The sequence below is a fragment of the Purpureocillium takamizusanense genome, chromosome 1, assembly GCF_022605165.1.
Source record: "Purpureocillium takamizusanense chromosome 1, complete sequence".
Classification (NCBI taxonomy): domain Eukaryota; kingdom Fungi; phylum Ascomycota; class Sordariomycetes; order Hypocreales; family Ophiocordycipitaceae; genus Purpureocillium; species Purpureocillium takamizusanense.
The window spans coordinates 1235190-1262805 of record NC_063068.1 but is presented as its reverse complement, the minus strand read 5'-3'; the positions used below and the strand labels follow the sequence as shown (position 1 = coordinate 1262805).

The 27616-nt window shown below is 59.4% G+C and overlaps 9 protein-coding genes across 11 annotated transcripts; 5 read left to right on the top strand and 4 right to left on the bottom strand.

Moving 5' to 3' along the window:
• Nucleotides 1-3560: 3560 nt before the first annotated feature.
• Nucleotides 3561-5811, top strand: JDV02_000425 (uncharacterized protein). Its single transcript, XM_047981229.1, has one exon. It carries the CDS (start codon nt 4043-4045, stop codon nt 5669-5671), a length of 1629 nt encoding a protein of 542 aa, XP_047837187.1. The 5' UTR covers nt 3561-4042; the 3' UTR covers nt 5672-5811.
• A 3610-nt stretch (nt 5812-9421) lies between these two features.
• Nucleotides 9422-9763, top strand: JDV02_000424 (uncharacterized protein; the record flags this gene model as incomplete). Its single annotated transcript, XM_047981228.1, has 1 exon — nt 9422-9763. The coding sequence occupies one exon, from the start codon at nt 9422-9424 to the stop codon at nt 9761-9763; it is 342 nt and encodes a 113-aa protein (XP_047837186.1).
• Nucleotides 9764-11722: 1959 nt separating this feature from the next.
• Nucleotides 11723-14074, top strand: JDV02_000423 (Lipoyl synthase). Its single transcript, XM_047981227.1, has 2 exons — nt 11723-12784; nt 12842-14074. The coding sequence occupies exons 1-2, from the start codon at nt 11842-11844 to the stop codon at nt 13135-13137; spliced, it is 1239 nt and encodes a 412-aa protein (XP_047837185.1). The 5' UTR covers nt 11723-11841; the 3' UTR covers nt 13138-14074.
• Nucleotides 13260-14599, bottom strand: JDV02_000422 (uncharacterized protein). 2 transcript variants are annotated; one of them, XM_047981225.1, is made up of 3 exons: nt 14547-14599; nt 14363-14493; nt 13260-14306 (listed from the first exon to the last, which is right to left on the bottom strand). In XM_047981225.1, the coding sequence occupies exons 1-3, from the start codon at nt 14571-14573 to the stop codon at nt 13430-13432; spliced, it is 1035 nt and encodes a 344-aa protein (XP_047837183.1). In that variant the 5' UTR covers nt 14574-14599; the 3' UTR covers nt 13260-13429. The 2 variants fall into 2 exon arrangements, with proteins under 2 accessions (XP_047837183.1, XP_047837184.1); XM_047981226.1 differs by having other exon boundaries at nt 14363-14599.
• A 188-nt stretch (nt 14600-14787) lies between these two features.
• On the top strand, nt 14788-15908 carry JDV02_000421 (uncharacterized protein). 2 transcript variants are annotated; one of them, XM_047981224.1, is made up of 3 exons: nt 14788-14961; nt 15033-15454; nt 15528-15908. In XM_047981224.1, the coding sequence occupies exons 1-3, from the start codon at nt 14883-14885 to the stop codon at nt 15690-15692; spliced, it is 666 nt and encodes a 221-aa protein (XP_047837182.1). In that variant the 5' UTR covers nt 14788-14882; the 3' UTR covers nt 15693-15908. The 2 variants fall into 2 exon arrangements, with proteins under 2 accessions (XP_047837182.1, XP_047837181.1); XM_047981223.1 differs by having other exon boundaries at nt 15033-15908.
• Nucleotides 15909-16808: 900 nt separating this feature from the next.
• On the bottom strand, nt 16809-18033 carry JDV02_000420 (uncharacterized protein; the record flags this gene model as incomplete). The annotated part of the gene is made up of 3 exons (XM_047981222.1): nt 16809-17189; nt 17247-17928; nt 18030-18033. 3 exons carry the CDS (start codon nt 18031-18033, stop codon nt 16832-16834), a joined length of 1044 nt encoding a protein of 347 aa, XP_047837180.1. The 3' UTR covers nt 16809-16831.
• A 2244-nt stretch (nt 18034-20277) lies between these two features.
• On the bottom strand, nt 20278-22700 carry JDV02_000419 (uncharacterized protein). The gene is made up of 6 exons (XM_047981221.1): nt 22148-22700; nt 21861-22079; nt 21530-21785; nt 21204-21467; nt 20809-21144; nt 20278-20736 (listed from the first exon to the last, which is right to left on the bottom strand). Exons 1-6 carry the CDS (start codon nt 22261-22263, stop codon nt 20455-20457), a joined length of 1473 nt encoding a protein of 490 aa, XP_047837179.1. The 5' UTR covers nt 22264-22700; the 3' UTR covers nt 20278-20454.
• Nucleotides 22701-23662: 962 nt separating this feature from the next.
• Nucleotides 23663-25504, top strand: JDV02_000418 (uncharacterized protein; the record flags this gene model as incomplete). Its single annotated transcript, XM_047981220.1, has 2 exons — nt 23663-25078; nt 25147-25504. The coding sequence occupies exons 1-2, from the start codon at nt 24159-24161 to the stop codon at nt 25502-25504; spliced, it is 1278 nt and encodes a 425-aa protein (XP_047837178.1). The 5' UTR covers nt 23663-24158.
• Nucleotides 25505-25745: 241 nt separating this feature from the next.
• GRP2 (Methylglyoxal reductase (NADPH)) lies at nt 25746-26789 on the bottom strand (the record flags this gene model as incomplete). The annotated part of the gene is made up of 1 exon (XM_047981219.1): nt 25746-26789. One exon carries the CDS (start codon nt 26787-26789, stop codon nt 25746-25748), a length of 1044 nt encoding a protein of 347 aa, XP_047837177.1.
• Nucleotides 26790-27616: the final 827 nt, after the last annotated feature.

Genomic DNA, 27616 nt, shown 5'->3' with positions numbered 1-27616 from the left:
AGACGACGAGAGAAGCAAACTCGTCGGTGTTACTCGGGGAGAGGGCTGCTCGCTCGGAGAGAGAGAGAGAGGATGCGATGCACTGTCCGTTCAGTCCCGAAAGGCCGAGCGAGGCTTTGGGCATCTTGCCTTGCAGCGCTGTCGAGCACGGGCGCTCCAGCACATCCGCTCGCTCCGTGATAGGCACCTGGCCCCCTGCGGCGTCGGTGGACGCACCGGGATACGGTCCTTGGCAGACCGAGCGCTCGAGGCGCGGTGTGAGGCGGCGCAGGCGCGTGTTCGGTCTGTCGGGCACGGGGGTGGATGGTGTCATACGTAGACGGAAGGGACCTGATGGGATGAGGTAGGTGATGGGAGGGCGGCGCCCTAGAGCGCGGCTGCAGGCTTCTGGAAGCCCTGGGGGCTCTGGGCTGCTTGCTGGCCAGGCACCCGTTCTCCACCCTTGCGGCGCCACCTCGCCACTGGTCCTCCGCCAAAGCTGCCCGAGTAGTGCTGTCGCGACAAAGCCTGCATCATCCGTCGCGGGCGACAGATAGACAAATACATACGAGGTCACGACGACGGGACGGGGGCCCCTCAAGCGAAGCAAGGCCGGGGTAGCGGGGAAAAATCAAGGGAACGGAGCGCTCCGTCGCATCTCCTTTCTTCCCCAGCTTTTCTCCCCTTTCTCTTCCCCAGACACTAGGATTTTGGCGTTCTGAAGCGAGCGATCTTGACGATGGCCTCATCTCGTTGGACCCCATTGTGGGCGCCTGGGGCCCCGCCCATGGCAGGTTGCGCGTGTTGTCCTTGAGCCGCGACCTCCCGCGCAGGCGTGGGGACTGACTGGATGGATGAATGAGAAACGAGACACTGGAGAGGAAGAACCAGGCGACCCAAGACGCCGGTTTCTTGTCTTGCCCATATCTGCCTGCCTGCCGCACGCGGCTTTCGTCGGCGAGGGGGCGGCGCTTCTTGTTTGTGGGTGGGGCCCGCATCCCCCCCATCCCAGCGGGTTGGAGGGATCCATTAGATGGATGGTTCCACACACACACCCCGCTCAGAGGAGGTGCCAAGTCTGCCCTGTTCTGTGCGCGCTGCATGGGATGCGTGCAGTAGCGGCCGAAGAAGGTGGCTGGCGTGCGCGCGCCCGTTGTTGCTGTTTGGTGTTGGGAGCGAGCGAGCGAGCGAGTGTGAGATCCACCCCGCACGCAGATGGGGTGTCGTGACATGTTTTGTTTTGTTGGATGGGACTGGACTTGACTCGCGACCAAGTAGAAGGCAAGAACAGGCAATACTAAGTCACATACTGGAACGACACTTAGGTAGCTAGGTAGCTAGGTAATAATGCGGCCGTCGCTGATGAGGGGGGAAGAAACTCCCACTTAGGTGAGGCTTCGGCCACAGGCTCGCCATGACCGGATACAGCCAGCCCGTCAGACAGACAGGGCATTACCTGTGGAGGGGCGCACATAAAAAGTCGTGCGCGCATAGTAGTTATAGCATGCACGTTGTCCGCAGCGACCACTTCGCACAAAAAAGGCAAGGGAAAACGGGCAAAACACCTCTCACGCCCGGCGGGCGCCCAGGGCAGACAAGAAACCGACACGCCACGACGAACGGGCGGCAGGCAGGCAGACGCCGGCGAATGGGTGGTCAGGGCGCTGAAGACGGGGGTGCGCCAGGGGGGACGGGCATGCCGAGCCATACATGTGCCTCGTGTGTCGCAAGAGGCGTAGTAGGTACAAGGTAGTTAACGCCGCACTTTTGCCACTTTTTCATCATTCGATTTCGACAACGAGCCTCACACAGCTCGCTGTCGTGGTACAGTAGTGGGAGTTTCCTTGCCGAGAGCAGGAAGGCGACGGCGAGGCGAGGCACAATCGCAAAAAGAGGCGCCGGGAAAGGGCGCGCCAGTAATTGATGAGAGGGCGTTGACGAGTCGCCGACCCGGGCCATGCTTCTAGTAGTACTGTCGCGACGTATTTCGTACGTATCCGAGAAGGCGACGTCGAATGCGGCGCTCCGAAAGACCGGGGGAACCTTGCCTGATGAACTCGGGCACGAGTCGGTCGAGTCGGAGGCGATGCGGGTGGAGAATTGGGCGGTCGCGTAGGCAAAAGAGGCTCACAAAGAACAAAGCAACCGGGCCCGCCAACGGAGACTCGCCTCGCTAGCACCCCCGAGACGTGACTCCATCTCGCCTCCGCACATGGATGGCTCCGCGTGAATCAGCTCACGCGCGGCTCTGGGGAAATAAAGTGTACGGGGTAGTAACGTAGTTATGTGGGCGACAAGGGATCATGAGAGCACGTGGGCGTCGAGGTGAGGAAGCCAGCCATCCAGCCAGGCTCAACGCACTACGAAAAGCCGATCGACAGACCAGGGGAGATGGGCGGGCTGCTGTGCGGTATTGTATTGTATTATACGTACTCTAAGATTCATGTGCAACAATGCGCCCAAGATATCAGCCAGCAATGCTGATGCGGCCGTTGTTGCGCCTGATGCCGAGTGCTAGTCGAATGCGGGCGGAAAACAGTTTTGGTGTGTGCCGTTGGGGGAGGGTTTGCTGGTTGGCGCTTCGCTGGGGGCGGCGTTGCGATGACGTCGGCGCACCTAAGCGACACCCCCCATGCGACCGCCATAAGCATCCTTCCGACCGGACGAGTGTCAGCAAGCAACCTTGCAAGCAACAACGGAGTTTGAACAGGAAATAAAGAAGAATAGTCGTACAGAATTACCAGTGGTGCACTGTATCAATGGATCAATCAAACGCATCGTTTTCTATTTTATCCGAATATCCAAGCCCACCACCTACATCTCCAGGGCTGCCCTCCTTGCGATCCCTGCCCCCCCTCGCGCCCTCTGGGTCCATCCAGCCCAACCCTGCCCGATGCCGTGTAAGGTTGTTGGCCCGCGCCGGCGGGTGGTTCGCTGGCGGGCTGCGGGAGAGATGGTGCACAGGTGGTGCTGTTGCATCCCATCCCCATCCCGTCATCAGTGATGGCAGCCACAGCCCGGCGACCACTCCACTGTTGGGTGCCGCCCCCCTCCCCCGCTGGTGGTGCTACCTTATCGAAGGCAACAGCGACAGCGCAGCGAGGCACCAGCAATACTAGGCCAGGCTCTTCCAGCATCCCATCCCGTATGAGCATCAGCAGCAGATCAGCGCAGCGCAGCGCCTGACTGACACACGGCTGCATCGCATGGCAAAATAACCTGCCCACCTCTCACTGACCTCGCGACCACGATGGGCTCGCTTCATGCATCCATGCATCCATGCACGCCAGCCCACCACCACACCGTCCTGGCATCTATCCCCCCCCTCCTCCTCCAACTCCCCCCAAGCGGTCCCCCCGGGGCTGGTGGGGCGCGCCCCTCCCCGAACTGCCTGCTGCCCTCCAGCCCCAGGCAAATCCCTAGCGGCCACGGGCGCCGGGCTTCTCCACATCTGGGGGCGCCCCAGGCTGAGAACGGCCTGGGCTTTGGCTTGCGCCTCCTGCGTTCGCACATCCGCCATATGCATTCAGACCGCGCATCCCCATCCCACTTTTCTTACCCCGATCCATGCTTCTTCTTATCATGGCCGCCGCGCCGCAGCGGCTCTTTCTTTTTATGTGTTCCTCTGGCTGCTCCCTCTCTTCCTCCCCTCCTCTCTCCCTTCCGAGCTGTGCATTGCCTGGCTTCATTCTCTTTTTCTTCCGCATCCCTCTCGCCTCTCCTCCCTCTTCCTTCCTTTCGACCTCTGTCACCATCTCTCGACCGGGTTGGCCCTCACATCACCACCCGTTGCGAAACTGCTGCCCGCTGTTGGCTTGAGACGGGGAGAGCCCTGCTGCAACTGCCGCCAACAACCATCCCACGTACTTGGGACTCAACTGCCGGTTCGGCACCTACAGGGCTGTTATAGTTGGCACGCAAACAACGGACAGCGTCTACGACACGCAACTCGGTCGTCTGCGACAAGCCCCCGCTCCCCGCGCGCATTCCCGCCCGCACCAGGTTACTATTTAGAACATCAGCGGTTCGAGCAGGCGAGACACCACGCGCGCGCACCGCAGCCATGATGGAAAAGAAAGAGGAGACGGGCTACGGCCTAAATGTCGAGGCCAGTCGGCCTGGCGAGACGACCAACGAGTATAACCTGGCCGAGCAGCACGACCAGCTCGCTCGCGGCCTCAAGTCGCGCCACATTCAATTCCTCGCCCTCGGCGGCGCCATCGGCACTGGATTGTTCGTCGGCTCTGGCGGTATCCTCGCCAGCACCGGCCCCGCGCCGCTCTTCATGGCCTACCTGTCCATGTTGATGATTGTGTGGAATGTCATGAACAACCTCGCCGAGATGGTCACGTACCTGCCCATGCGCGGCATCACCGTCCCCTACTTTGTCGACCGTTTCGTCGACCCCAGCTTGGCTTTTGCCGCGGGTTGGAATTACTGGTACGCCTACGCCATGCTGGTGGGCGCCGAGGCCACCGCCGCCGGCATCGTCATCGACTACTGGGGCGCCAACGTCAACATCGCCGTCTGGATCACCATCGTCCTCATCGTCATGCTGCTGCTCAACATCATCGCCGTTAGCTTCTTCGGCGAGGCTGAGTTCTGGTTCGCCAGCATCAAGCTCATCACCATCTGCGGCCTCATCATTCTCGGCGTCGTCATTTTCTTCGGCGGCGCCCCCAACCAAGACGGCATTCTCGGCTTCCACTACTGGAAGGACCCGGGTGCTTTTGTCCCTTACAAGGCCGACGGCGACGCTGGCCGCTTCCTCGGCTACTGGCACGCCTTTGTCTCGGCGGGCTTCGCCTTCATCACCTCGCCCGAGCTCATCGCTATCGCCGCCGGCGAGACCGTCTCCCCGCGCCGCAACATCCCCAAGGCCGCCCGCCGCTTCGTCTGGCGCCTGGCCATCTTCTACGGCATCTCGTCCCTCATCATCGGCATCCTGGTGCCCTCGGACGACCCGCAGCTGCTGGGCGCCTCCAACGCCAGCGCATCCCCCTTCGTCATCGGCATCCAGCGCGTCGGCATCCCCGTCCTGAACCACATCATCAACGCCGCCATCCTCACCTCGGCCTGGTCCGCCGGCAACTCCTTCCTCTACTCGGGAAGCCGTGTGCTGTACTCCATGTCCCTCACCGGCCAGGCCCCCAAGTTCTTTAACCGCACCAATCGCCGCGGCGTTCCGTGGGTCGCGGTCCTCTTCACCTGGGCCTTCGGTCTGCTCGCGTACCTCAACGTGTCCAACACGGGCGCCACCGTCTTCAACTGGTTCGTCAACATCTCCACCATTTCCGGATTCATCGCGTGGATCGTCGTCATGATCACCTACCTGCGCTTCCGCAAGGCCATGATCTACAACAACATGCTGCATGTCCTGCCCTACAAGACGCCGCTGCAGCCCTACGCCACCTGGATCGTCCTCGTGGTGGTCTCGCTGCTCACCATCACCAACGGCTTCCAGACCTTCATCCCCTTCAAGGCCAAGGACTTTATTGCCGCCTACATCACCCTGCCGGTTTTCCTGGTCCTGTACATTGGCCACAAGATTTGGTTCCGCACCCCTCTGTGCATCCCCCTGGACCAGGTCGACGCCGTCACCGGCAAGAAGGAGATGGACGAGCTCGAGGCCATGGATGAGGAGCGTGTCCCCAAGAACTGGCTGCAAAAGGCCTGGTACTGGCTCGCTTGAGCCGGGGGCACGAGCGCGGCAGAGACGTGGGGGAGAGGACTGTTGCGACAATCTTGGATTATGTGTGCGTGTGCTGTATGGCCAAGATATGGTTGATACCCAGGACATAATGAGCATGAATATAGCTATGCATTTTTCAGCTGCACGCGAGCGACTCGCGTGCTCATTTTCGCGCGATGATGGGATTCCAAATCGAGTGTTGTACTTGTCGCCATGCGTGAACTCTTGTGAGTGTCGTCGGATGCGGAGCTCTTTGGCTGCCGTTGCCCAGCACTTGGCATACGCCGTCCGACTCTTGATGGCGCAAGCCGACGACTTGGCGATCTGATGAGGCGTCGCCGCCAATGCGACACCCCAGCCTTGTCGTACACAGCTTGCGGCTGGCTGGCTGGCTGGCTGGCGGCACACTCCTGGGGGAAAGGCGGTCTGGGCGGATTCCGATCGGGGCGCTGCCGCTGACGCCACGAATCGATCTGTCATCCCAGCCCTTTTCTCTTCGCCAATATATGCGACGATGACCACGGGCACCCGCGACAGTCAGACAGCGCTGGTGATGCGCGCGGGCTGGAGCAACGGGCGATGCTACCGTCCCGTCATTCACACACTTCGTTCGGAACTGTAGGTGACTGCCTTTGTCTCATCTCTGCAGCATCCATTTCCCTGCACTACGTTCAACTAGTTGTACGTACTACGTACATCGAGGAACCGTCGCACACGTGGTGCTCGAGATGCAGGGCCACGTCGGGCAAGTGAGTGAGTGAGTGAGTGACAAGCCCCGACAGACATGTCGGTGACCGTGCGTGCGTGCGTGCGCTTTGAGCCACGGGCAATTGTTCCGTGGGGCCCATTTGATTGGGATGGCTTTCCCGTTTGTTTCACGTCCCCTGAAACGCAGACGTGGACAGTGCGCCCAAAGCTATTGATGCAGAGGAGGAGGGTTAGTTACTCTACTGGCGCCGTAGTGTTCATGCTTGATTGATACAAAGAGTCACGTGACCATTAGCCCGCTTCCTCCCTGGCAAGGTCACGAGGGTGTAAATGGGACCGGCGATGTTGGCGCGATTAAAAAACCTGGGGAGGCCCGGGCTCTGCAGTGAAGCGAAATTGCACCCGGCCAGGGCCACGCGCGGGGCCAAAGGAAACGTGATCAGACCAGTACGTAATGAAAGAGAGAGAGAGCCTCGCCTCATCAGGGCTGTTTCAACTGAGCGCCTGGACAGCCACTCGTCTGGGCGGCGGTGGCCTTGGGGATGGTGCTTGCTTCAGTAACACGTCAGGAAGCGGGAACAACAGCCCGTGGCAGTGCAGTGGCGGGAGCAGAAGCAACAGCAGCAGCATCGATAGCAAGCGTCGCGTGCTGGCTCGTGCGCGCGCGGGTCGTGCGGGTTTCTAAGATTTTGTTGGCGCGACGAGCTGGGTCGTTCCCCAGCAAAAGGGGGAATTTCGCAGTAGGAGTGGTATTGGATGCGACGACGACGGAGCCCAATGTTTTGGAGAGAAGCCCTCGCTGAGGGAGACGGGGCGACGGCACGGCAAGTGATGCATGGGAGCAATAATAACGAGTCAAACGGTTGTCAATGCATGTCTCGTGAGACCTCCTTCTGCGCTACCTTACCTTAGGCAAACACTCTTTTGGTGTCGCCCGCCAGGGAGCCCTTTTAGTGCGTAAACTAGCACAAAGTCGACCGCGGCAGTTGCGCTGCACAAAGGTTGTCTGTGATGGATGTGCGGGTTGCCCCAACGGGGACGACGACGGCGCCGGACATGGACAAGTCGGGTGGCCCCCTCCCCTCCCCCCCATCCAGCCTCGCTTCTCTCTCGTCGGGCTTTGTCTTTGGCTGCGGGCGGCGACGGGTGCAAGCAACAGCCAGCAGACTGCAAGGCAAACTTGAAGAAGAAAGCCGCCCCGCCGCCTCTCACACTCATCACGTCCCCTCGCCCAAAGCGGCAAAGCGCCAGGCACCCGAGGCAACCATTGGTCCGACCAGCTGGGGCGTGCCTGCCAACGCAGGAACAGGCGAAGGTGGAGCCCGTGCGTTCAGCCGTTCGCCCAATCAGTGGGCCCCGGGGAGATTGCACAATTTTTCAAAGCATCTCATGCCAACGAGCCAGCCAGACAGAGAGAGAGAGAATGAGGGAGACGGATGCTGTGCGCTGACTCTCTGTGGCACGACCCCCCCATCAACCCAGGTTGGTCGGGAGGAGGAAGGTCCTTTGTGGGCGTGGCGCCGGCCACGATGAGAGGGCCTTTGTGGTCACCAAGGTACCGGTACCTGGGGGTCTGTTGTGGCAAACTGCATGAGGAATTGCGCCAGAAAAGCAGCCTCGGAGGCGGCGAAGATTTTTTTCTTTCTTTCTTTCTTTCTCTTTATCGGGCTTGCAGGCGGTCTGCCGATTCGCGCCGGCAGACGCACCTTGAAAATCTCTCTTCCAGCCCAAGGCTGACCGACTGACTGACGAAGTGACTGAAAGGGATGGATGCCTTGGGTGGGTTGATTGCCTGCCTGCTCTACGTGTCCCACTGTCGTCCGCGTCGGCACGGGTGTCCCGCTCCTTGTGCGTGTAAGTCGGCGCGAAAGCGTGCCGCCGACTGAAACAGGCGGACAATGGGTCTGACACAGCGCAATATTACCCGTCCGTGCAAGGCTGCGTGCGCCGCGGGATGGGGAGAAGGGGGCCGTCTGCCCGCCAGACAATGAAAGGCCAGCGGACGCGCTATTTGATGGATGTTGTGACATTCTCCCACCCATTGTGCTGTAAAGGTGTGCATGTACGTGTACAACGGATGCTGTGCTGTCGACATGGTCACCTTAAGTTGCGAGGGAGGCACGCCGAGGCAGACAGGCGGCTTATTCGGATGGCCCGCCGCCTCGGCCAGCCCAGGTCAGCGCGGCGGCGATCCGGCTGCCGCCCATGGCGAGAGGGAAAAAGATCAACAGCTACTCGGCGCAGACTCTGCTGCTGCTGCTGCTAAATCGAGCGCGACGACTCATGCACATCCAAAGCCGCGGGCAGACTCGGCCACGCATTAGGCACAGGTGCAGGTACAGGTACATGGGCGCACCGCGTTGGTGGTGGTGGTGTGGTGGTGTCGTGTGGTGTGCTGGCGGCCATGGTGTGGTCAGGTACCTCTGGTAGCCAGACCCAGAGCCCGCCGCCAAGCAACCAGATGGCCCCCCCCCCCCCCAAGACAGCCCTGCAGCGGACACCTTCATCTCACTCGACGCTCTGTGTGTCTTGCAGCCGCCCTCGTCGTCAACCAGCGCTCGTTGTCACGCCGCCGGCCGCCCCCCCCTCCCCTCAAGCGGCGGCGGCGGCGTCAATATGAACGTTATTAGTCCGTCCCATCCATGATCCTCTCCTTCTCTTCTTCCCCTCCCTCTTGACACGATACGCGCACGTTTCGCTTCATCCCTGGTTTCCGCACCAAGTAGGACTTCGTTGGCAAAGTCCACCCGCCCTCGTACATTCCACGTTTCACATACGACTCCCCTCGGTCCCTTTAACTGGCCGTCGACCGCTCACAGCCCGCGACAGAGCATACCTCGAGCCCAGCCGTCCCAAGACTCGCTCACTCGCTGCGCAAACGACTGGCGGAGGATTCCTCGGCGGTCACAACCTGCACATACGCGCCCTCGCTCACTTACACGCCTGCAAGGCCCCAGCCGCCTTTGACTTATATCCGCTCACTCTCACCGCGCTCGTGGTCAAAACACCCCAGCGTCGACACGCCACCGTCCCGTCGACAAGATGCAGCTGTCCGGCCTCATCCTCGCCGTCCTGCCGGCCGTCGCCTTTGCGCAGAGCGCCACCACACCTGGCGAGAGCCTCTCGACGACAACGGTCACGTCCACTGCCAGTGTCACCAAGACGCTCACTCTGTCCAGAGTCCACGTCGTCACCGTCGCCGCCAACTCTACCTCCTCTTCCACCGTCGGCACCACGTCCCACTTCACCTCTCCGACGCTGGCGCCCACTACTGCCACCGCCCCCAAGCCGTCTGTCAAGCCCGACAATGCCGCCGGCGCGCTCGATGCGACCCGCGTTGCCCTGGCTGGTGTTGTCGGTATGCTCGCCGCTGCCATGATGTAAACTCCTCCCCGACAGCCTCGATGAGCGGTCGAAAGGGGGAGCCTTGAGAGGAGGAGGACTGCCGAATCTCATGGAGGGGACTCGACCGGCTTGATCGCATGAAGCGATCACTATCAACACCAATCAACGAACCTTTCCTTTGTCTTCTTCGTTTTGAAACCCACGGCGTTTTCGAATACCCTTCTGGCATGACATCTACGATCATGACGACCTTTCGTAGCACACTGGAGAGCGCACCCTACCTCGTCACGCGCTCGGCTGTCCCGCTCACGAGCTGATCCTCGCCGCCCGCCCATGAAGCGTGTTTTGGCCATTGACAGCCGAGATGGGTCGTTTTCCAGTTGTCGCCTCTCAATCGCGGTGACGTCCAAGTTGCGCACACAGCGAAGACTGCACCGCATACCCCCTTCGACTCTCAAGTTCTTTCGACCAGCGGGTACGGCAACCAATTCGCGCGCGCGTCGACTGCGCTGCGCCTGGGACAAGCTCCTACCTTCTTGCACATCCTTTTTGCCCACGGACCGCTCTCAGGGTAGACGCCACTTTCGTTCTCATGGATCGAAGCGTACTTTTTCGGTTCTCTCTTTTACATACCTTAACACAACCCCCCCCTTTTGTCGCGTCTGTGCTCTCACAGAGCACGCGCGACTCTTTCTACAACGCTTCGATCCTTAGACGGGCTGTCGTCTTTGAGGTCTCTGATATTGGATCCCCTGCGCCGGCATCCCTTGGGCCCTCGAGCAACGTGCGTGCTCGCTGGCTGGGAAAAAATTCTTGGACGATTTGAGTTCTTCTGCATGACAATATGCCCTTCGCCTTCGTGCTACGATGCCGCAGCCGAGGACTCGAGGGCTGGAAAGAGCGCATCGCAGGCTGCCTCTTTCTTGTCTGGTGTTCGCTTCGCCTTCAGTGGGGGACTGGACTTTTACGCTTTATTCAATTCTGACGGTGATACCCTTTTAGACCGGGGACGCGTGAGGGTCCTTGGGCCGCGGCCGCGCGGTACGGTGTGCTCACGCCCTGCTTCCTCGTGGGAGCTGGGACTGACTATCCTGAGTGCCGGCGTGTCCTGGACCGATGTTTGGTGAATTTTCGGACGGATGTGAGGAAGGGGGGTGAAGTGAAGATGAAGCTTCAAAAAAGTTTTTAGAAGTCGATTTGATCAAGTGAGGATCTGACGGGCAAGTACCGCGCCGCAGCCGTGATAAATGAAACCAATCTTGACGGATCGCAACCTCGAAGTGCAAACTGCCATGTGTGACCGTGCTACAAGTACCTGAGGGTCCAGCGGGGGACGCAGCATCGACTGCTTTGCGCAAGGGCGTGATTTGATCGATATGCCGGTTGCACAACAGATCCGGGGGCTGAGACTCTGCTACCGGCCAGTCGCCCTCGCCCTCGCTGTCCATCTCGCCCCGAGCCAGAAAGGTGAGCACCTGGACTGGAGGGGTCTGTATCTCGTTATTCTCAGGAGCCAAACAACCCGACCAATAGCTGTACCAACGACCTACATATACGGCCTGGCGATCCGTCAGCACGCAATACTCACCATAGCTCCGTCGTCGACCTTTCGGTAATCTTCCACGCTTAAAGCTCGGCTGGAGAGTCGATGAATCATCCACGCATCGGCGCTCACGCCGTGGCAAGGCGCCGCCTTCCGCTCCGGTGCGCGGCAGGGAAGATGGCGCGTTAGTAATGGCTACAGCGCCCATTGGCCACCGTTGTCGCTGTGCGGGCTGGGCTGCCCGCCCCAGGCGCGCTCCCAACAGCGCCTGCCCGACCCAGTGCCGGCTTGCGGCTGCTGCCCGTACTGGGCGCTGGACCCCTCCTTCGCCGCCTGACGAGGGCGGGTCCCATCGGCTTGCCCCCCGTCCAACGCGCCGCAACAGGCCCTGAGGGTGGATCTGCCGTTAGCTCACCTGGTGAGAAAGTGTCGAATCCAGACCTCCGAGCCTGTCCGTTTTCACCTCATCCCTCACCCTAAAGCGCGCGCTCTGTCTGCCCATCAACAACCCATCGAAGGGGCCTCTTTCTTCCATCGACAGCCGGTCCGCCGAGCATCGAATCGCCTACTCCGAATGGCGTCTCTCCAGCGCGCCCGGGCTCCCGTCCGGAAAGCCCTGAGTGCCGCGCCCGCCGTGGCCGCCCGCGCCTTCGCCACCGTCCCCAACCCCGGCGACGACGCCGCCGCCGCGAAACCCCAGCGAAAGACGTACTTCAAGGACACAACGGTGGCTCCCTTCTCCGACTTTGTCGGCACCTCGTCGGCCGCGCAGCCGCTGTCGCCCACGGAGGCGTACACGCTGCGTACCGCCGAGGTCGGTCCCGCGGGCAAGAAGCGCACCATCACGCGGCTGCCCGAGTGGCTCAAGACGCCCATCCCCGCGGGCAACGACAACTACAAGAAGATCAAGTCGGACCTGCGCGGCCTCGGACTGCACACGGTCTGCGAGGAGGCACGCTGCCCTAACATCTCCGAGTGCTGGGGCGGCTCCGACAAGAGCGCCGCCACGGCTACCATCATGCTCATGGGCGACACCTGCACCCGCGGCTGCCGCTTCTGCAGCGTCAAGACGAGCCGCGCGCCCCCGCCCCTCGATCCCCACGAGCCCGAGCACACGGCCGAGGCCCTCGCCCGCTGGGGCTTGGGCTACGTTGTCCTCACCAGCGTCGACCGTGACGACCTCGTCGACGGCGGCGCCAGGCATTTCGCCGAGACCATCCGCAAGATCAAGCACAAGAAGCCCTCGCTGCTGGTCGAGGCCCTCACGGGCGACTTTAGGGGCGATCTTGACATGGTCAAGATTGTGGCCGAGAGCGGCCTTGACGTATACGCCCACAACGTTGAGACCGTCGAGGCCTTGACGCCGTACGTGCGCGACCGGAGGGCCACATTCCGGCAGAGTCTCAAGGTCCTCAAGCATGTCAAGGACGTGAGGGGTAAGGAGGGCATCATCACCAAGACGAGCATCATGCTCGGCCTTGGCGAGCAGGAGCAGGAGGTCATGGACGCATTGAGGGGTACGCAGCACCACCACCAGAAGAGTCTCGTTATCTGCATAGCTAACCTGAAAACAGAGCTGCGGAAGGCCGACGTCGACGTCGTCACCTTTGGCCAGTACATGCGGCCGACGAAGCGCCACCTCAAGGTGGAAAAGTACGTCACTCCCGACGAGTTCGAGATGTGGCGCCAGCGAGCCCTCGACATGGGCTTCCTGTACTGCGCCAGCGGGCCCCTTGTCCGCTCCTCGTACAAGGCCGGTGAGGCCTTCATCGAGAATGTGCTGCGCAAGCGGGCCGGTGACAAGGTCATGGCCGGAACGGAGAGCCTCGGCAAGGCGGTAGCATTGGACGCGGACGCGCGTTCGATATAAATACATTCACAGCGCTTTCACGTTCATTCATCACATTTGTGGATTATTGGCCCATTCATCAGTGGAGGCGGCCTCATGGGACGGCGTTTAGGATTCAACTGGAGAGGGGGTGCCTTCAACAACGGCGCTTCCGTGTATTGGCCGTGCATATTTGTGCACATGCTGTGTCTCGGACACAGAGCTAAGATTCGACACTAGGTCTCGTGGCATATAGAGACAGGTCATACGGCACACGCGTCTTATATACGTGCCCGCTCGAAGCTGGGTATCATGAAAAGAACAAAATCATGCCTCAACTGGTGTCCCAAAGCGACCTCAGAGCTGTCAAGCCGATGAACATCGCCTCCTCTGTCCTGATGGTCCTGCTGCCCTGGCTCGGCAGCACGTTGATCCAGTGGTCGAACAGCTCCCTCGTCTTGGGGCCTTGGACGTCCATGCCGGTGAGCTGCTCGTCGTTCATTGCGGCGAACTCGAGGCCTCTGGGCCCACCAAAAGCAATGAGCATATGCTTGAAGTTGAGGGGCCGCGGGGTAGATGACGGGAACGCCCGGGATATCGGCGTGCCCCGCTCGGACGTGCCGATGCTGATGTCGTAACCCTCTTCGTACGGTGACTCGGTGAAAACGTTGGAAAGGGATGACGCCTTTCGAACTGTATAACCCCAATAGTACCCGCCCTCTTCGCGCGGCGCCGCCGGATTGACGCATTCAGGATACTTGGACTCGTCCTCGGGGAATAGCAGCGTGAGGCGCGTCTTGGGCGGAATGGTTTCCTCGATCTCGACGGGGTCTTCCAGGCCGACCTCGACGAGCGTTCCCTCGCCGGTGCCCGTCTTGCCCGCGATGGTGACTCCTTCGCGGTAGGGGATCCACTCCTTGGGGTTGGGGTGGTGCGGCATGTCGAGGCTGGGCAGCAGCGCCGTCAGGCGCAGGTTGGGATGTAGGGGAAAGAGGGCCTTGCGCATAAACGGTGGCGCCTCGAGGAAACTGATGATGTGAGACAGGAAGTGGCACGGGTCGGTGTCGCCCGTGTACGCGGCCGGGTCGGTGTGTCGTGGGCGCTGTGCGGGGGGCGTGTCGTCGAAGATGACGACCTCGTCGACGGAGAAGACGGCGAGAGCACGTGCAATGCGACCGGGGACAGCCATGCGCTGGTCGGCTGTGGCGAGGCTGGGAAAACTGGTGAGATGGGTTGTTAGGGAGGGGCCGAAACAGGCCATGCATACCTGGTTATGACGCTGGCGGGGATGGCCACCGATACGGTCCAGTCACGCCCGCCTTCGATGGGCGTGAACATGGCCGACGGCTTGAACGAGACCCGCTCCTGGCGGCCGCCATTGTGCATCGTCTTGCGCTTCTAATTACGCAATTAGTAAACGGCAAGCTCTGGTATCCTCGGGCCTCACGTACCTTGTTTTGCCGCTCGTGAAATGACATCGTTGCCGAACTGTGTGCAGGCGATTTGGAGGAATTGGGGTCCAGGTCCAGGTCGGTGAAAGCTGCACTCGAAAAGTTGACGGGGCCGGCATTACGTCCGGCAGAACGATGATCCACTTCAGCCACCGCCTGCCCCTCGCAGTGCCCCGCCATGGCATGGTTGGTCAGCGGCCGCGCCTCCTCCGCGCGCCTCCTCCGCGCCACCAGGCTGTCTGTCCACTTCCAACTTCCAACGTCGGCGCAACACATTGCCTCGCCTGCTCGGCTCTCGACGGCTCCAACCACTGCCTCCGACGCATCGTCACGACCATGAGCGGCCCCATCAGCATCGGTTCCGTCGCCGAGTGGCAGTCGCTGCTCTCTGGCACCAACGTCGTCATTGCAGACTGTACGTCGACATCCCCGGCAACTTGTCCTTGACGGGCGGCCATTGTCGCGCAGTTTGCTTACCGGTGACAGTCTACGCCGACTGGTGCGGCCCCTGCAAGATGATTGCGCCGCACTTCGAGCGCCTCGCCAAGGAGCATTCGCGGCCCAAGAAAGTTGCCTTCGCCAAGGTCAACGTCGACACCCAGTCAGCTATCGCCCGCACCAACGGCGTTTCCGCGATGCCCACCTTCAAGGTCTTCCACGGAGGCAACTGTGTCGACACCATCAAGGGCGCGAACCCTTCGGCCCTGAGCGAGGCCATATCCAAGGCAGCGAAGCTCGCGGACACGCCCGGCGCGGGGAAACCTGGCGACGCCTTCAAGACGCCGGGGCGGACGCTCGGCGGCGACGCGCCGGCGGCCAGGCGGGCGACGGGTCCCTCCTTCAATCTGACGGGCCTGCTAAACGTGCTGGTCGTCTTTGTCGGGTTGTATCTGGTGTCTCTATTTTCGGCACGTAGCAAAAAGGAGGAGTGACGGCCCCCAGTCGAGGGACAATATTGCTGACAAGTGTCTCGCCGAGCAGTTCGACGCGCGCAAGGCGGCCGAGTCGTCATGGTTCAACATTCACAAGGCTACGTCGGGCGGAAAGAAGCCTGCTCCAGGGCAGGCCGGCGGTCACGGAGGAGCGGCGAGGGCGCCGGCGCAGAAGCCTGCGTTTAGGACGCTGGCCGATTTGGGATCGGATTGAAATGCGATGATATGACGTGCATGGCGTTGGAGTCATTGATGCGATGTTTCTTGAATGAGGGTTTATACGTGGCTATGCGAGCCGCCACGGGTCACGGTTTGAGTCTTACTCATATTCCTATTGGCTAGACGTATGGAGGAACGTGAGATGAACTTTTTTCCAACCCGCGATGGCCTGCCCGCTTCATACCCTCGCGAAGCCGAGGAAGTCAACCACTAGATGCCGTATCGTTTCTCATGCCCAGGAACCCGCCAACGCAAATCTCGCGCCCCAGCCAGGGCCATGACAATGACCAGGGTATCGTGCGCATGGTACGCGTGATGCCAGATTAGATCTGTTATATCCCACACGCGGCCGTCTCCGTTCCCTTGTTCCAAGCACAACGTCGATTTTCTCCCGGACACTATATTCCTCGGTTGTCAGTGTCTGCGTTGCGGCCTAGGGTCTCGTGGAGCCGTCTCAGGAGACCATCCTAGGAGAAGACGTACAGGGGTTCCTTCGTGGCAGGGAATGACCACCCTGTCCTCCTCCAACCACGTGTTGTCTGTGCGTTTGAGCACGCAGTGGCCTATCATTGACCCCCTTGATGTAGTACAGCGCTATTGTCGGACACAGACGTTAGTTGCCAGCTCGCGTTTCTGCTTATTCGTACGGCTCTTTACTTACTCCCTTCGCATCGTAGTCGTTCGGAGATTTCTTTGACGCCACAGCAGCAATAGGAAGGCACCAGGCCACGAGGTTCAAGAGAATCATGATGGAACGAGTTTTGAGAGTGGGTGCGAGGAACGAATCTGAGGCGTCGATGGAAGATTTGGACACGAGCAAGGTGGAGAGATTGGATGGTACATTGCGACGAAGCCAAGGGGGGCCGTCGAGGGCATTTATAGACAGAGATGCTTGATATCACTGAAGCATGCTAGAACTCGCGCATACCTATGGTCATCGTAGATAAGGCCCCGCTGTAACGCCTCTCGGGCGAGGGCTGCTCGAAGGCCAGACACGCCTTGGGTGGGGATAATCATTAGGCAGCGAGAGTCCAGGTTGACATTACGTTGTGAATTGTCACCACTTGCGTCTGAGCCCGTCATGTTTATCTTTGCGCGTACTGCGTATGATGTGTCTTCTTTATTTCGCGAATATTATACATGGGAAGCTTTGGATGTGGGTTCGTCGATTGTCATCCGCTGCACTTTATCTTTATCATGCTGCACTCTATGGCCGTGCGATTCCCCCTCCTCACAGATCTCTTTGTTGCCTTTGCAATCGTGACTGGTGTTGCGCACCTGGCGCGAATTGGCGCCGTACACGGTGTTGAGCACCCGAGGGAACGTGCGGATGATCATGAGACGCAGCGACGGAAGGCAGACGCAGATGATGCCGACATTCATCTCCACCGTCGACCAGCAAGTGATTTGAAAGTTGTCCCACGTTGGGTTGATCGAGTCGGACCCAAAGTCGACGAGCAGCTTCAGACGCAGGATGCTGACGACGGTGACGCTGCTGCGGTCAGCACCAGACGCGGTCCGGGACGTGACCGGGGCCGAAGACACTCACAAGGCGCCGGTGCAGAACATGATGCCGGCACCGGTCTTTTTGCGCCAGCTCAAGTCCAGCTGCTTGAGCTGCGAGATGGGGAGGGCCAGCATCCACACGTCGAGTGCGATGCTGATGGCGGCGTTGGACCACGCAATGGCGTTGATGCTCATGCACCGGCCCTGCCCCTGCTCATCATCCCACCTCGTCCAGAAGAAACTAACGGGGTCGCACTGGAACACGGCGGCGACGACGAAGGCGATGCCGAAGCCCACGGTGAGGACGGTCGTGCCCCAGAGCAGGGCACGCACCGACTCGGCGGCGCCGGAGAAGATGCGGATGTAAAAGAAGAGCAGCGCGAGTTTGAGCAGCGCGACCTGCGTGAAGTAGATGACCTCCATGGCGTAGAAGAAGCGCCCAAAGCTGGTGATTTGCTGCTCCGTCAGCGTCCAGACGTCGCGGCCGATGCCATTGGGCGGCAGACCATAGCGGTTGATGACCGTGGCGGGCACGCCGACGAGCGTGGTGAGCAGCGTGAACCAGTCGTCGAGGTGGATGCTGAGACGGGAGAAGATCTTGAAGGCGAAGCGCTGGAGGACGAAGAGGCCGGTGATGATCCCGAGCGTGTTGTTGAGGGCGATGAGGGTGCCGGACGAGTCGCGGACGGGACGGTCGCAGGCCGTCTCTGTGAGGTTCTTGGTGACTGCATCCTTGTCAGCCGCGCTGCTGCTGAGTGCCTGGGCCCTTCGGCCGAGTCTGAACGGACGCACAGAGTGCCTCCTTGATGGAGCAGTCTGCGAGGACGCATGCGGTTATGTTTTGTTGAAGAGGGCCGTTGTTGCAAAGGCAGGCTTCATCGGTCAACGAGCACTTCGACGATGAGACGGCGTTTCCGACGCATGTAAGCTGAGAGGTCCTTAGCTATACGAGTGACCGCGTGAAGATGAGCTCGAGTAGGTGGGTGACAGACTGCGCAGGGGGGAAGCTTTGCTACGGCATCCATGAGTGATGTCTTTGCCGTTGCGTATGGCACGAATGCCACGGCTGCTATGGGCCACCACCACTTTGCCATGTCTGATGACGGAGCATTAAGAAGGTAAACTCAGCACCAGTCCAGTTCAGTCGTGGCCGCCAGGCAGGCCAGGCTCATATATGGAGGGACTTGGTTACTGGAAGCACCCAAGAACACCTCGAACCAGGGTCAGAGAGAGAGAGCCTGGGCGGGTTTAAATTGGCGTCTAGACGGCGTGGCAACAACGGTGCGGCAGAATTATCATGGCTGCGAGACACGACGCACCCCAGTTTCACATTCAACGGCCGCCACGAGAAGGCGGACAACAGCTGCAAGCGTTTCTGTCATCGGCACTTGGACATCCCAACGAGGCTGCCGGCCTAGTCTGTGCGCTGCATGGCTAGACGGGCCGGAAGGATGGCACCTGGCCAATCGACCATCCCACGACAGCACATCTTGACTCGGGGCCTCATGTACGGACGGCGGAGAGGGGGGCAAAAAGGAAGCAGCAGCAGCAGCAGCAGCAGCAGGGACGCCCAGGCTCTCGTCTTGTCCCCGCAGTCGCGCGAAATGAAATCACGGGGGTCGCCGGACGGGCGAAAAGGGCCGACCTTGTGCGGAAGGTGGTGGTGCTGATGGTTCGGTCGGTCTGATGTCAACTCAACTGGCGAGGGAGGCATGACTCGCCATTAGGCGCGGCCGACGATTGTCGTCGGGGCCGCGAGTCCGAAAGAGGTTTGACAGCTGGCGGCTACCCACGTTGCCGGGGATGCGCATGCCCGCCCAGCAACTCCTGTGGCGGCAGATCTGCAACGGCCGTGGTTCCCAGTCGCCCCGCTCGGCGTCGACGGCTGCAGCCCCAGCCGGCCTGTCGAGGAGTCCTATGCTTCAGCCACCTTTGTTGAGAGATGAAGACGAAGGAGCATGGTGGGATAAGAGCGGAAGGGGACTCGGTCGTCACTGCTTGGCGACGTTGTCATTTCCCTCTCCTCTCTTTGACAGGTTTGGCCTGACCTATATTGACGTTGCGCTGGTGGCGGGAGGGTTTGTCGGACGGCGGTGGGAATGGCCTCGTAATGGACTGGAGGAATTGACATTGAAGAGTATTTCATTTGCGATAAAGGATAAAGAAGACAAGACCATATCGCCGTGAGAGCTTGCAAATATCACGATAGTATATATAGTGAGGGTAGCGAAAGCAGCGAGAGTGACGAGAGTGATGCCAGCAACGATGATAGCAACGGAATATGACTACATCAAATATAAAGATAGCAACGACGGGATCGCAACCGGCAATATAGCCTTCACTCCATCGTCGTAGCCAATGCCTTTATGATGCAGCATTACACGCAGCTAAATACATGTAGCTATATCGCAGAGGCTGATTGACGGCATTACAAACGGCAGCTGCCTCGCATGGCAGCACAGAATTCTTCCTCGGCACCTAGGCTTCATCAATGGCAAGGTTCCGCGGTCGGACTAGGGTAGACTCGTAAGTAGCAAATGCAAGTTGAGCGACAATGCTGCCTGAGGTAGAGCTGCTGCAGCCGTGTGTCAGCGCAGGCATCAGCGCCAGCTGCGCGCAGCTGGAGGTTGGTAGTCATAGAGTTCGCCCGCGGCCAACCCCCCCTCTCCGACTTTTCCTCTCTCCCACACCCCGGCCGCTTTCCATTTTCCTTATTGGGGTGAATTTTGTTGTTTGACTTTGGTCCCTCCCCCCTTCGCGTCCCGAAGACCTTTTTCGTCGTCGCGTTTTCGTGTGTTCCCACGGCCCTCTTCGGGGTGAACGAGCCTGATAGCACTACTTTCTCAAAGGGCTACTCTGAATCTCACGCCAGTACTCTCAAGAGATTGGCATTCCTTGTTTAGGTTGGTCAGCCTCCCAGTTGGCCGGCTCTTTCACTGGTCTCTCTCTCGCTCGGCCACATATATATAGATCTCGTTCTTCCTCCCTTCATAGCCCATCAAGCTCTCTCTTTATCAGCTGTGCGTCCGTGCCTCCTTTCTCACCTTGATCGCGCTTACACGCCACAATCGAGACTCTTTGAAGGGTTCAAGTACCTAACGGTTATCGAAGTTCACTTGCATAGCGACGCCAAGGTCACCGTCGAAAGGTATGGAAAGCCCTTTGCAAACCAGGACCACATGCACTCATGTGGCCGTACGCAGCAGCCAGGCTTCAAAGTGTGTATTGGCAGACGCCGCCATGCCGACAGCCTAATATACGTATCGAAACTGCGGAATTTCCTTGTCCGTTTTGTCCAAGAGATTGGCCATGAGCCCCGCATCCACGGTCTCGGCTTCGGCTTCTCCCCCAAGGCTGAGAGTGTCACGCCGACGGTTCTCCCGCGCAAGGTAAACTCGCAAGAGGCCACTGGCGATCAAGCCCACGCCAAAGCACACAATCATGGCCATGAAGCCCGACGTGTACGTGGGAGCCTCCCTCGCAAAGAAGAGCTGCGGGCCCACAATGTTGCCTGCGCAGTACACCACAAACGCCTGGTGGGCGTCCATGTCTGTCAGCCAAAAAAGTCACCCATCCCCGAGCGGTCTCGATAGAAAGGAACTCACGGTAGCATTGACCGTCATCTTCTTGGTGAAGCCACCAAAGTTGCCTGACACGAGCGACATGACCACGGGGAAGTTGGCGCTGAATGCCATAATCAGGCAGTAGCCGGCATACCGCGCCCATTTCTGCTCGGGCGGCAGCTGGCGCACCATGCATGAGCCCACAATGGCCAGCGCATAATTCAGCATCATGAAATATGTCCGTGTGTTGCGAAAGTAGGTGCTGCCCCCCGTGGCTAACAGCACGAGGATAAGCTGGGAGAGATAGCTGGCACTGGTCAACAAGAGTGTCGGCAACGTGTCGAACCCAAGGCCCTCTTCGATGACAATGGATCCAAACTGCATCAAAGTTCAGCTTATAAGCTCGAATAGGCCGGATCGACTCAATAGGAACCTACCGAGTGAATGCCGCCGTTGGGTATGTTTCCGCATATCTGGATCAACACGATGATCCAGGTCTTGGGGTCGAGGAGCGCCTCGCGGCATTGGTTCCATTTAAAGCGATTGTTCTTGATGCCGGTTCGGTTTTCCGTCACTCGTGCCACCGCCTTGGCGCGGTCCTCCTCGCTCAAGAAGTACGCCGTCATAGGGACGTCGGGCAACAGAAAGACGACACCGACCGACCAGGCGACGGTGGCTCCTCCGAAGATGAGAAACACGGCCTGCTCCGTTCCCCTTGAGCACAACGTATCCCGGGGCTTGGCCAAAGGAGAGGGCCACGTACCTTCCAAGTTGCAATACTTTGGACGTGGCCAATACCATAAGCGGCCAACCCGCCTACGATGCCGGCCGTGGTATTGCCCAAGAACCACGCGGCGTGCCGGAGCGGCTGCTCGGAGCGCTTGTACCACATGGCCACAATGACGGACAGACCGGGGGCGATGGGTGCCTCGCAGACTCCAAGCAGGAAACGGACTGCCAGCAGTCCGGCGGCATTTGACGTCGCGGCTGTCAGCATGAGCATGGCGCCCCAAAAGACGCTTCGCGGGGACCGTGTCAGTTCCAAAAAAAAAACCTCCAATGGCGGAGGTCGTTATTTAGGAATATTTACTCACACCGCGACGGCAATCGTCTTGCCGACTTTCCAGCGCACCATGACCAGACCGGCCGGGTACGACGCAATCAAGTACCCGAAATAGTAGATGCTCGACGCCCAGGAAAAGTCTTGACCCGATAGCCGCAAGTCCTCCCGAAGACCCATGATGGCCGTGAAGCCCAGGGCGGACTTGTCCAGGAACTGGAACAGGTAGGACAAGGCCATCACGGGTAGCAGGCTGTGGTGGCATCGACTCAGCTTAACCCGGGCTCTAAACCCACCGTCTGGAGTGTTTCATTAACTCACCATAGGTCAATCTTGCGCAGCAACCTCTTGTCCTCCTCCGGGCTCAGCTGCTCCGCCCCGACGGTCCCCGCGGCGACGATTTCCTCATCCTTGGTGTATTCCTTCTTCTCGGCCATTGAAGCGTATGAACCGTCTGCGTGACTGCGGAGAGGGGAATTCTGTAGATAGAGCCGGCGCCGGCGGTGTTAACCCCCCTGCTCGGGGAGGCGAGACAGGTAATTACGTATGTACTGAGCCCAGGTGACACAGCTTGTCATTGGTCTCAGAAAAGGACCGGTTGAGCGGAGAGTCAGTATCATCGAGCGCGGCCAATTCATTGGCAGCACACGTCCGTCAGCTTCAGCTCACGGGCAGGGGATGCCGCCGTTGTCAGGGACGCTGCTGGCGTGCACTACAGAGCACGATGGCGCCTGATACGGGCAGGCATAGATGGCGCGCTTCGAGCCGGGAGCTTTGGGGGAGCTTTGCGGGCGCCACATAGACGCCGTCGGCGGTTGAATCGGGCGGGGAGTACTCCGCGAGGGATGGTGAACGAGCTTCTTGATGAGCAAGATGATGGCTATCGCTGATCAAAGGCAGCGTGGCGGGGACTGCTTGAGTGCTCAAGCTATCGCGGCATGGTGACGGAAGCGCCGCGAGCCGTCTCCGCTCAACTCTCCTTGCGCGAATGAGAGACTGGCAGGATATCGGGGGCGGATCCCGCCTGGCCCGCTTCCCCAGATTATCTGCCGATCCCGGGATGCCTGGTGTCTATTAGGCGTCAGAACCTGGGTACAAAGCGCAGCGACGCGACGCCAGATCTGCTTAACTTGGTGCTTGACAATGGCAACAAGCGAGCCTGATAGCACGTCGATCATAGATGCTGTTGATTCATCAGAGACTGAGTCGCTAACGCTGTCGTTAAACATCGCTTCCAGTTCAAGGTATAACCGCGTTGTCTACATGTACGAAGTACTCGTTCTTGATAGAGCGTGGGAGCATCTCGTGCGGGGTTGCCTTGATCGGTAACGGTACCGCGTTTCGGAACAAAAGGGCCTGTCGTCATGGTCATCTCTCGGACAACCCACCGAGCTGGCGTATCACGCTTGCTTCGACCATCCTCGTCGCTTCGCCTCAATACCCGGGCACGACGTCTGGTCTTGCCGCCTCAAGCGACCTTGGAGACACTGCCAGGTCGTTTGTCGCTTTCGATAATCTGCCCCGCCCTGATTAGTTGGTTCGCCGAGGCCCAAGGAAAGAGGGTGCTTACGCCAGGGGTTGCCCCGACGGATTGATGGCGCCCTCGCCCATTCCCGTCCAACGTTGCCGGAGCTAACATGGCTTTACTAGCTCCCGGTCGGACATGCCCGCTTTTTGAAGAAAAGACGTCGGTGGAGCTCACCCGCCGCTCGGGAGGTACATGTGTCGTGCATGGGCTACGAGACGTTGTGCAGTTGGGCGACGGGCGGCTTGATTGAAGTCGCCCAATCCCGGGGTCGCGACGCTTTGCTAACGGGCAACTCAGTCGCGGTCCGACGGCGGTCTGAGCTTATGCCTTGAAAGCCTTCGTTTGGATCCTCTGCGGTCGTGACTTACAGCAGCAGCTTGGAAAGCGTGCTACGCATGTACCCGACGGTGTTGCTGGGAGCGTGACGGCACTGGGTTTAACGGGCTCCTTCGGCTTTCCGATGGCATACACCACACTTCTTCCCCAATACGTAAATACGGCAATCAGGGATCGGAACTACTACGCGATGTCGGCTTTGGTCTCCATCCGCCTTGTTCATGAACCTGCGTATCTGTTGGTTGTACCAGACTTGTTGGTGTCGACTATTCCCTCACGAGACCAATCTGCAGGAACATCCTTGATCCCTGTCAACTGACAGCTGGCCGGCGGTGCGAGGGTCAATGTGTAACGTCCAGTCATAAAACAACTGCACCTGAGCGCGAGTCGAGACGACATTTTCATCACTGCGCCAGCTGCTTAACTCCCTCATGTTGGACGCATGCACTGCGTCCCCTCTTCTTCAAGATGGCAGCTTCTCACACCCATGGCAGCGGCGCTTCGGAGTCTTTCACCAGTGACATGGAAAAGGCCCGCGAGCTCATCAACGGCCGTATCGACAGCCTGACTGATGATCTCCGCGAAAAGGTCAACAAGGTCATCCACGGCAATCCCGAGCTGGGCTTCAAGGAGGTGATTGCGCACGAAACCCTGACCTCGTACCTCGAGCAGCTCGGCTTCGCCGTGAAGCGCAGCACGTATGGCCTCGATACTAGCTTCGAGGCCACTCTCGGCGAGGGCGGTCGACAGGTCGTCATCTGTGCCGAATACGACTGCTTGCCCGGTATAGGCCATGCCTGCGGGCACAACCTCATCGCGACGTCCTCCATGGCGGCTTTTTTGGGTGCAGCACACGCCATGGCGACGCTCGGGGTCCCCGGACGCCTTCGAATCCTCGGCACCCCGGCCGAGGAGGGCGGTGGCGGCAAGGCCGTCCTCATCGACAACGGAGCCTTCGACCCGCGCGACGATGTCGCCGCGGCCATCATGGCGCACCCGCTGGCCCAGCACTCCCTGCCCGGCGCGGCGTCTGGCCACACCGGACTTGCAGGGCTCCGGCTTCTCGCCTGCTTCAAGTTCCAAGTCGAGTTTCGCGGACAGACGGCTCACGCCGCCGCGGAGCCTTGGAGCGGCACCAACGCCCTGGACGCGGCCGTGGCTGCGTATAATAACGTGTCCATACTGCGACAGCAGATTCGTCCTGACGAGCGCATCCACGGCGTCATCTCCAAGGGCGGCGACGCGCCAAACGTCATACCCGACTTTACCAGCATGAGCTGGTTTGTCAGAGCCCCTGCCATGGGTCGCGCCGAGATACTTTTTGAGCGCGTCAAGCGGTGCATCGAGGCAGCTGCGTTGGCGACCGGCTGCACGCATAAAATCGTCATGTAGGTCGTCGTATACGAGCGTTTCATGTACGAAGGCTTGATGGAACAGAAGCTAATTGTTCTCTCAGGACGCCAACATATGCCAGTCTTAGAGCCAACGATACACTTTGTCGGTCCTATGCCGAGGACATGGCTCACATTGGCGAAAAGGTGCTCGTTCATCAGGAACATCCATTGACCGCATCGACCGATATGGGCAATGTCTCGCAGATTGTACCAAGCTTTCACGGCGCGTTTGCGGTCCCTACCGCGCCAAACGTAGCCATACATAGCCCGCAGTTTACGGCAGCTGCGGCGACAGATGAGGCGCACGCGGCCGCCATTCGTGCTGGCAAGGGAATGGCCATGCTAGCACTGCGGGTTCTGTTGGATGGAAGCTTGGCTGATGCGGCGCGGAGGGACTTTGAGAAGTCGGAGGAGCTATAATGATCAAAGGCACCTACACGGCGCGAGATGCCAACAGGATGCCCGACTTGGTGTCGAACGCTCTCAGCCTCAATATGGTGCATCTGTAACGTATGGCTCGCAGTGGCTTGCGTACTCTATTGTGCAGCTTCCTTAGCCACCTCGCTCCATGTCCCAAAGAGCCCCAACCACTCACACGACATTCCATGTCGATATGAGCACGTCTGAGGCCGCAAACAACTCACTCAGCTCAATCCCAACCTCAATTGATCCGGTCCTGAAGGGCTTTCAATGACCTCACAGTATCCACAACGCTGTCTTCTAGCTTTCTATAGCTCAAACCGAGTTCTTCAGTTGCCTTTTTGTTGTCAAACTTATACACGCCGCCGTTTGGGAAACCACCGGCATTTCCCTCGCAGCTCGGTAGGACGGATCGATATTCTGGGAACTGATTGCTGATGATTGAGCAAATATCTTTGTTGGTGAAGTACCCCTCCGTCAAAAGGTATCGTCGGTTTCGGGGGGCGGCAAGCTGCGACTCCATTGCCCTTACGTGCGCCAACGCCAGATCCCGCACGTCTATCCATAGGAAGAAAGAGGTGCCCGTATCCGGGATCTGGGTCTTGAATGCACCTGAGATAAAACTGTAAATGCGTTGACTCGACGTGTTGATGCTGTCGAGACTGGAGAGCGGCTGAATCACCGGCCCGAAGCATAGTGTCGGACATATCGTCACCAGCGAGAAGGAAGGCTTCTGAGAGTCTACAAATTCCCATGCGGCCTTTTCCGCGAACAGCTTGCTGGCTCGGTAGCCGTTGAGTGTGTTTTGAAAGGCCTCTTCTTTGGTGAGCGGATTCCAGTCTCTTTCGGTGTATGTATGCTCTGGAATATCGTTCCCACTGTGGCTGTTTAGAATAGCGGCAAATGAAGATGTGATGACCACGGTTTTGATAGAAGGGTGCCGGCTTGCTGCGTCTAGAAGGGCTGTGGTTCCCACGATGGAAGGATCCAGAAGTTCGCCTGCAATATCTGTCGCGGAGTAGTAGAAGGGTGACGCAACATGGAGGATGGCGTCGAATGCGGCAGATTGAAGGCATTCGTCGAACGCGCCGGGGGCCGTGAAGTCCGCGACGACTTCGACGGACAGCCTGCCACGAGTTGGCGCGTCGTATCTCTCGAGCACCTGGTCACCTTTGGCTTTTGTTCGAACCGTGATGGTGACCGTGTTGACTGGGATACTGAGAAGGGTATCTAGCACATGGCTAGCGATGAAGCCATTGCCCCCTGTGAGTAGCACGCGCACCATGTTTCAGTCGTGGTTCTATTTGTTGTAATTGATGATCATTATGCCTGAGAAATAGAGTCTGGCGATGACATAGGCATTTTATATGCCATGAACTGAGGGCGCAACACAGGATCGTGAAATCATGAACCGCTTGACCTTGCGCTGGAAGTGACCAATCGGAGTTGCTGGCGGCTCGTTCTTCTGCCTAAAGGGGATGGCGCTCGGATAGATTATGGCCGCGAGCAATGCGGAAGCTGCACTTGAGTCAACAAAGACACCAGTTTGAACGCATGAGTATCTGAGTCACAGCTTGGCCGTCTGAGGTGCCGCGAGAGTTCCTTTTGCTATACCCTCGACCAGAGTGAGTCTTCTTCCCCCCCCTCCCTCTCTGGCGTGGAACCCTTAGAAAGGCCACAACTAAGTCATTTCTGAGCCCCGGGCCCCCTTGAGACAATCCTTGTCACGCCGATGTGGCTAGAATGACACGGCATGTATATAAACACTTCCTTAGGTAGTTGAACACCTCGAACGGGGGCTTTATTAACGCTAGAGCCGTGATCGAAGCGCCAGGCAGCACCGCAAAAACGAGCACGTATTAGCCATGCCCGCGGCATGGGCTGGGCACCTTGCGCGGGGTTCGGATGCCCAATTGAAGTGCTATACGCCTTTTCTGGACAGTGTTCGTGTGATTGCAAGAGACGGAGGGCACAGGCTGAATTTCAGGTCGCAGGCTGAGTCTGGACGCGGACTTCGCCTCTGGCGTCGCTCCGGGCAGGCGCTTCCGACAGGCCCCGCTGTGCCTTCCGGTTTCCAGCGACCCGCCAGTCAGTCCCGAACCCATCGTCCCA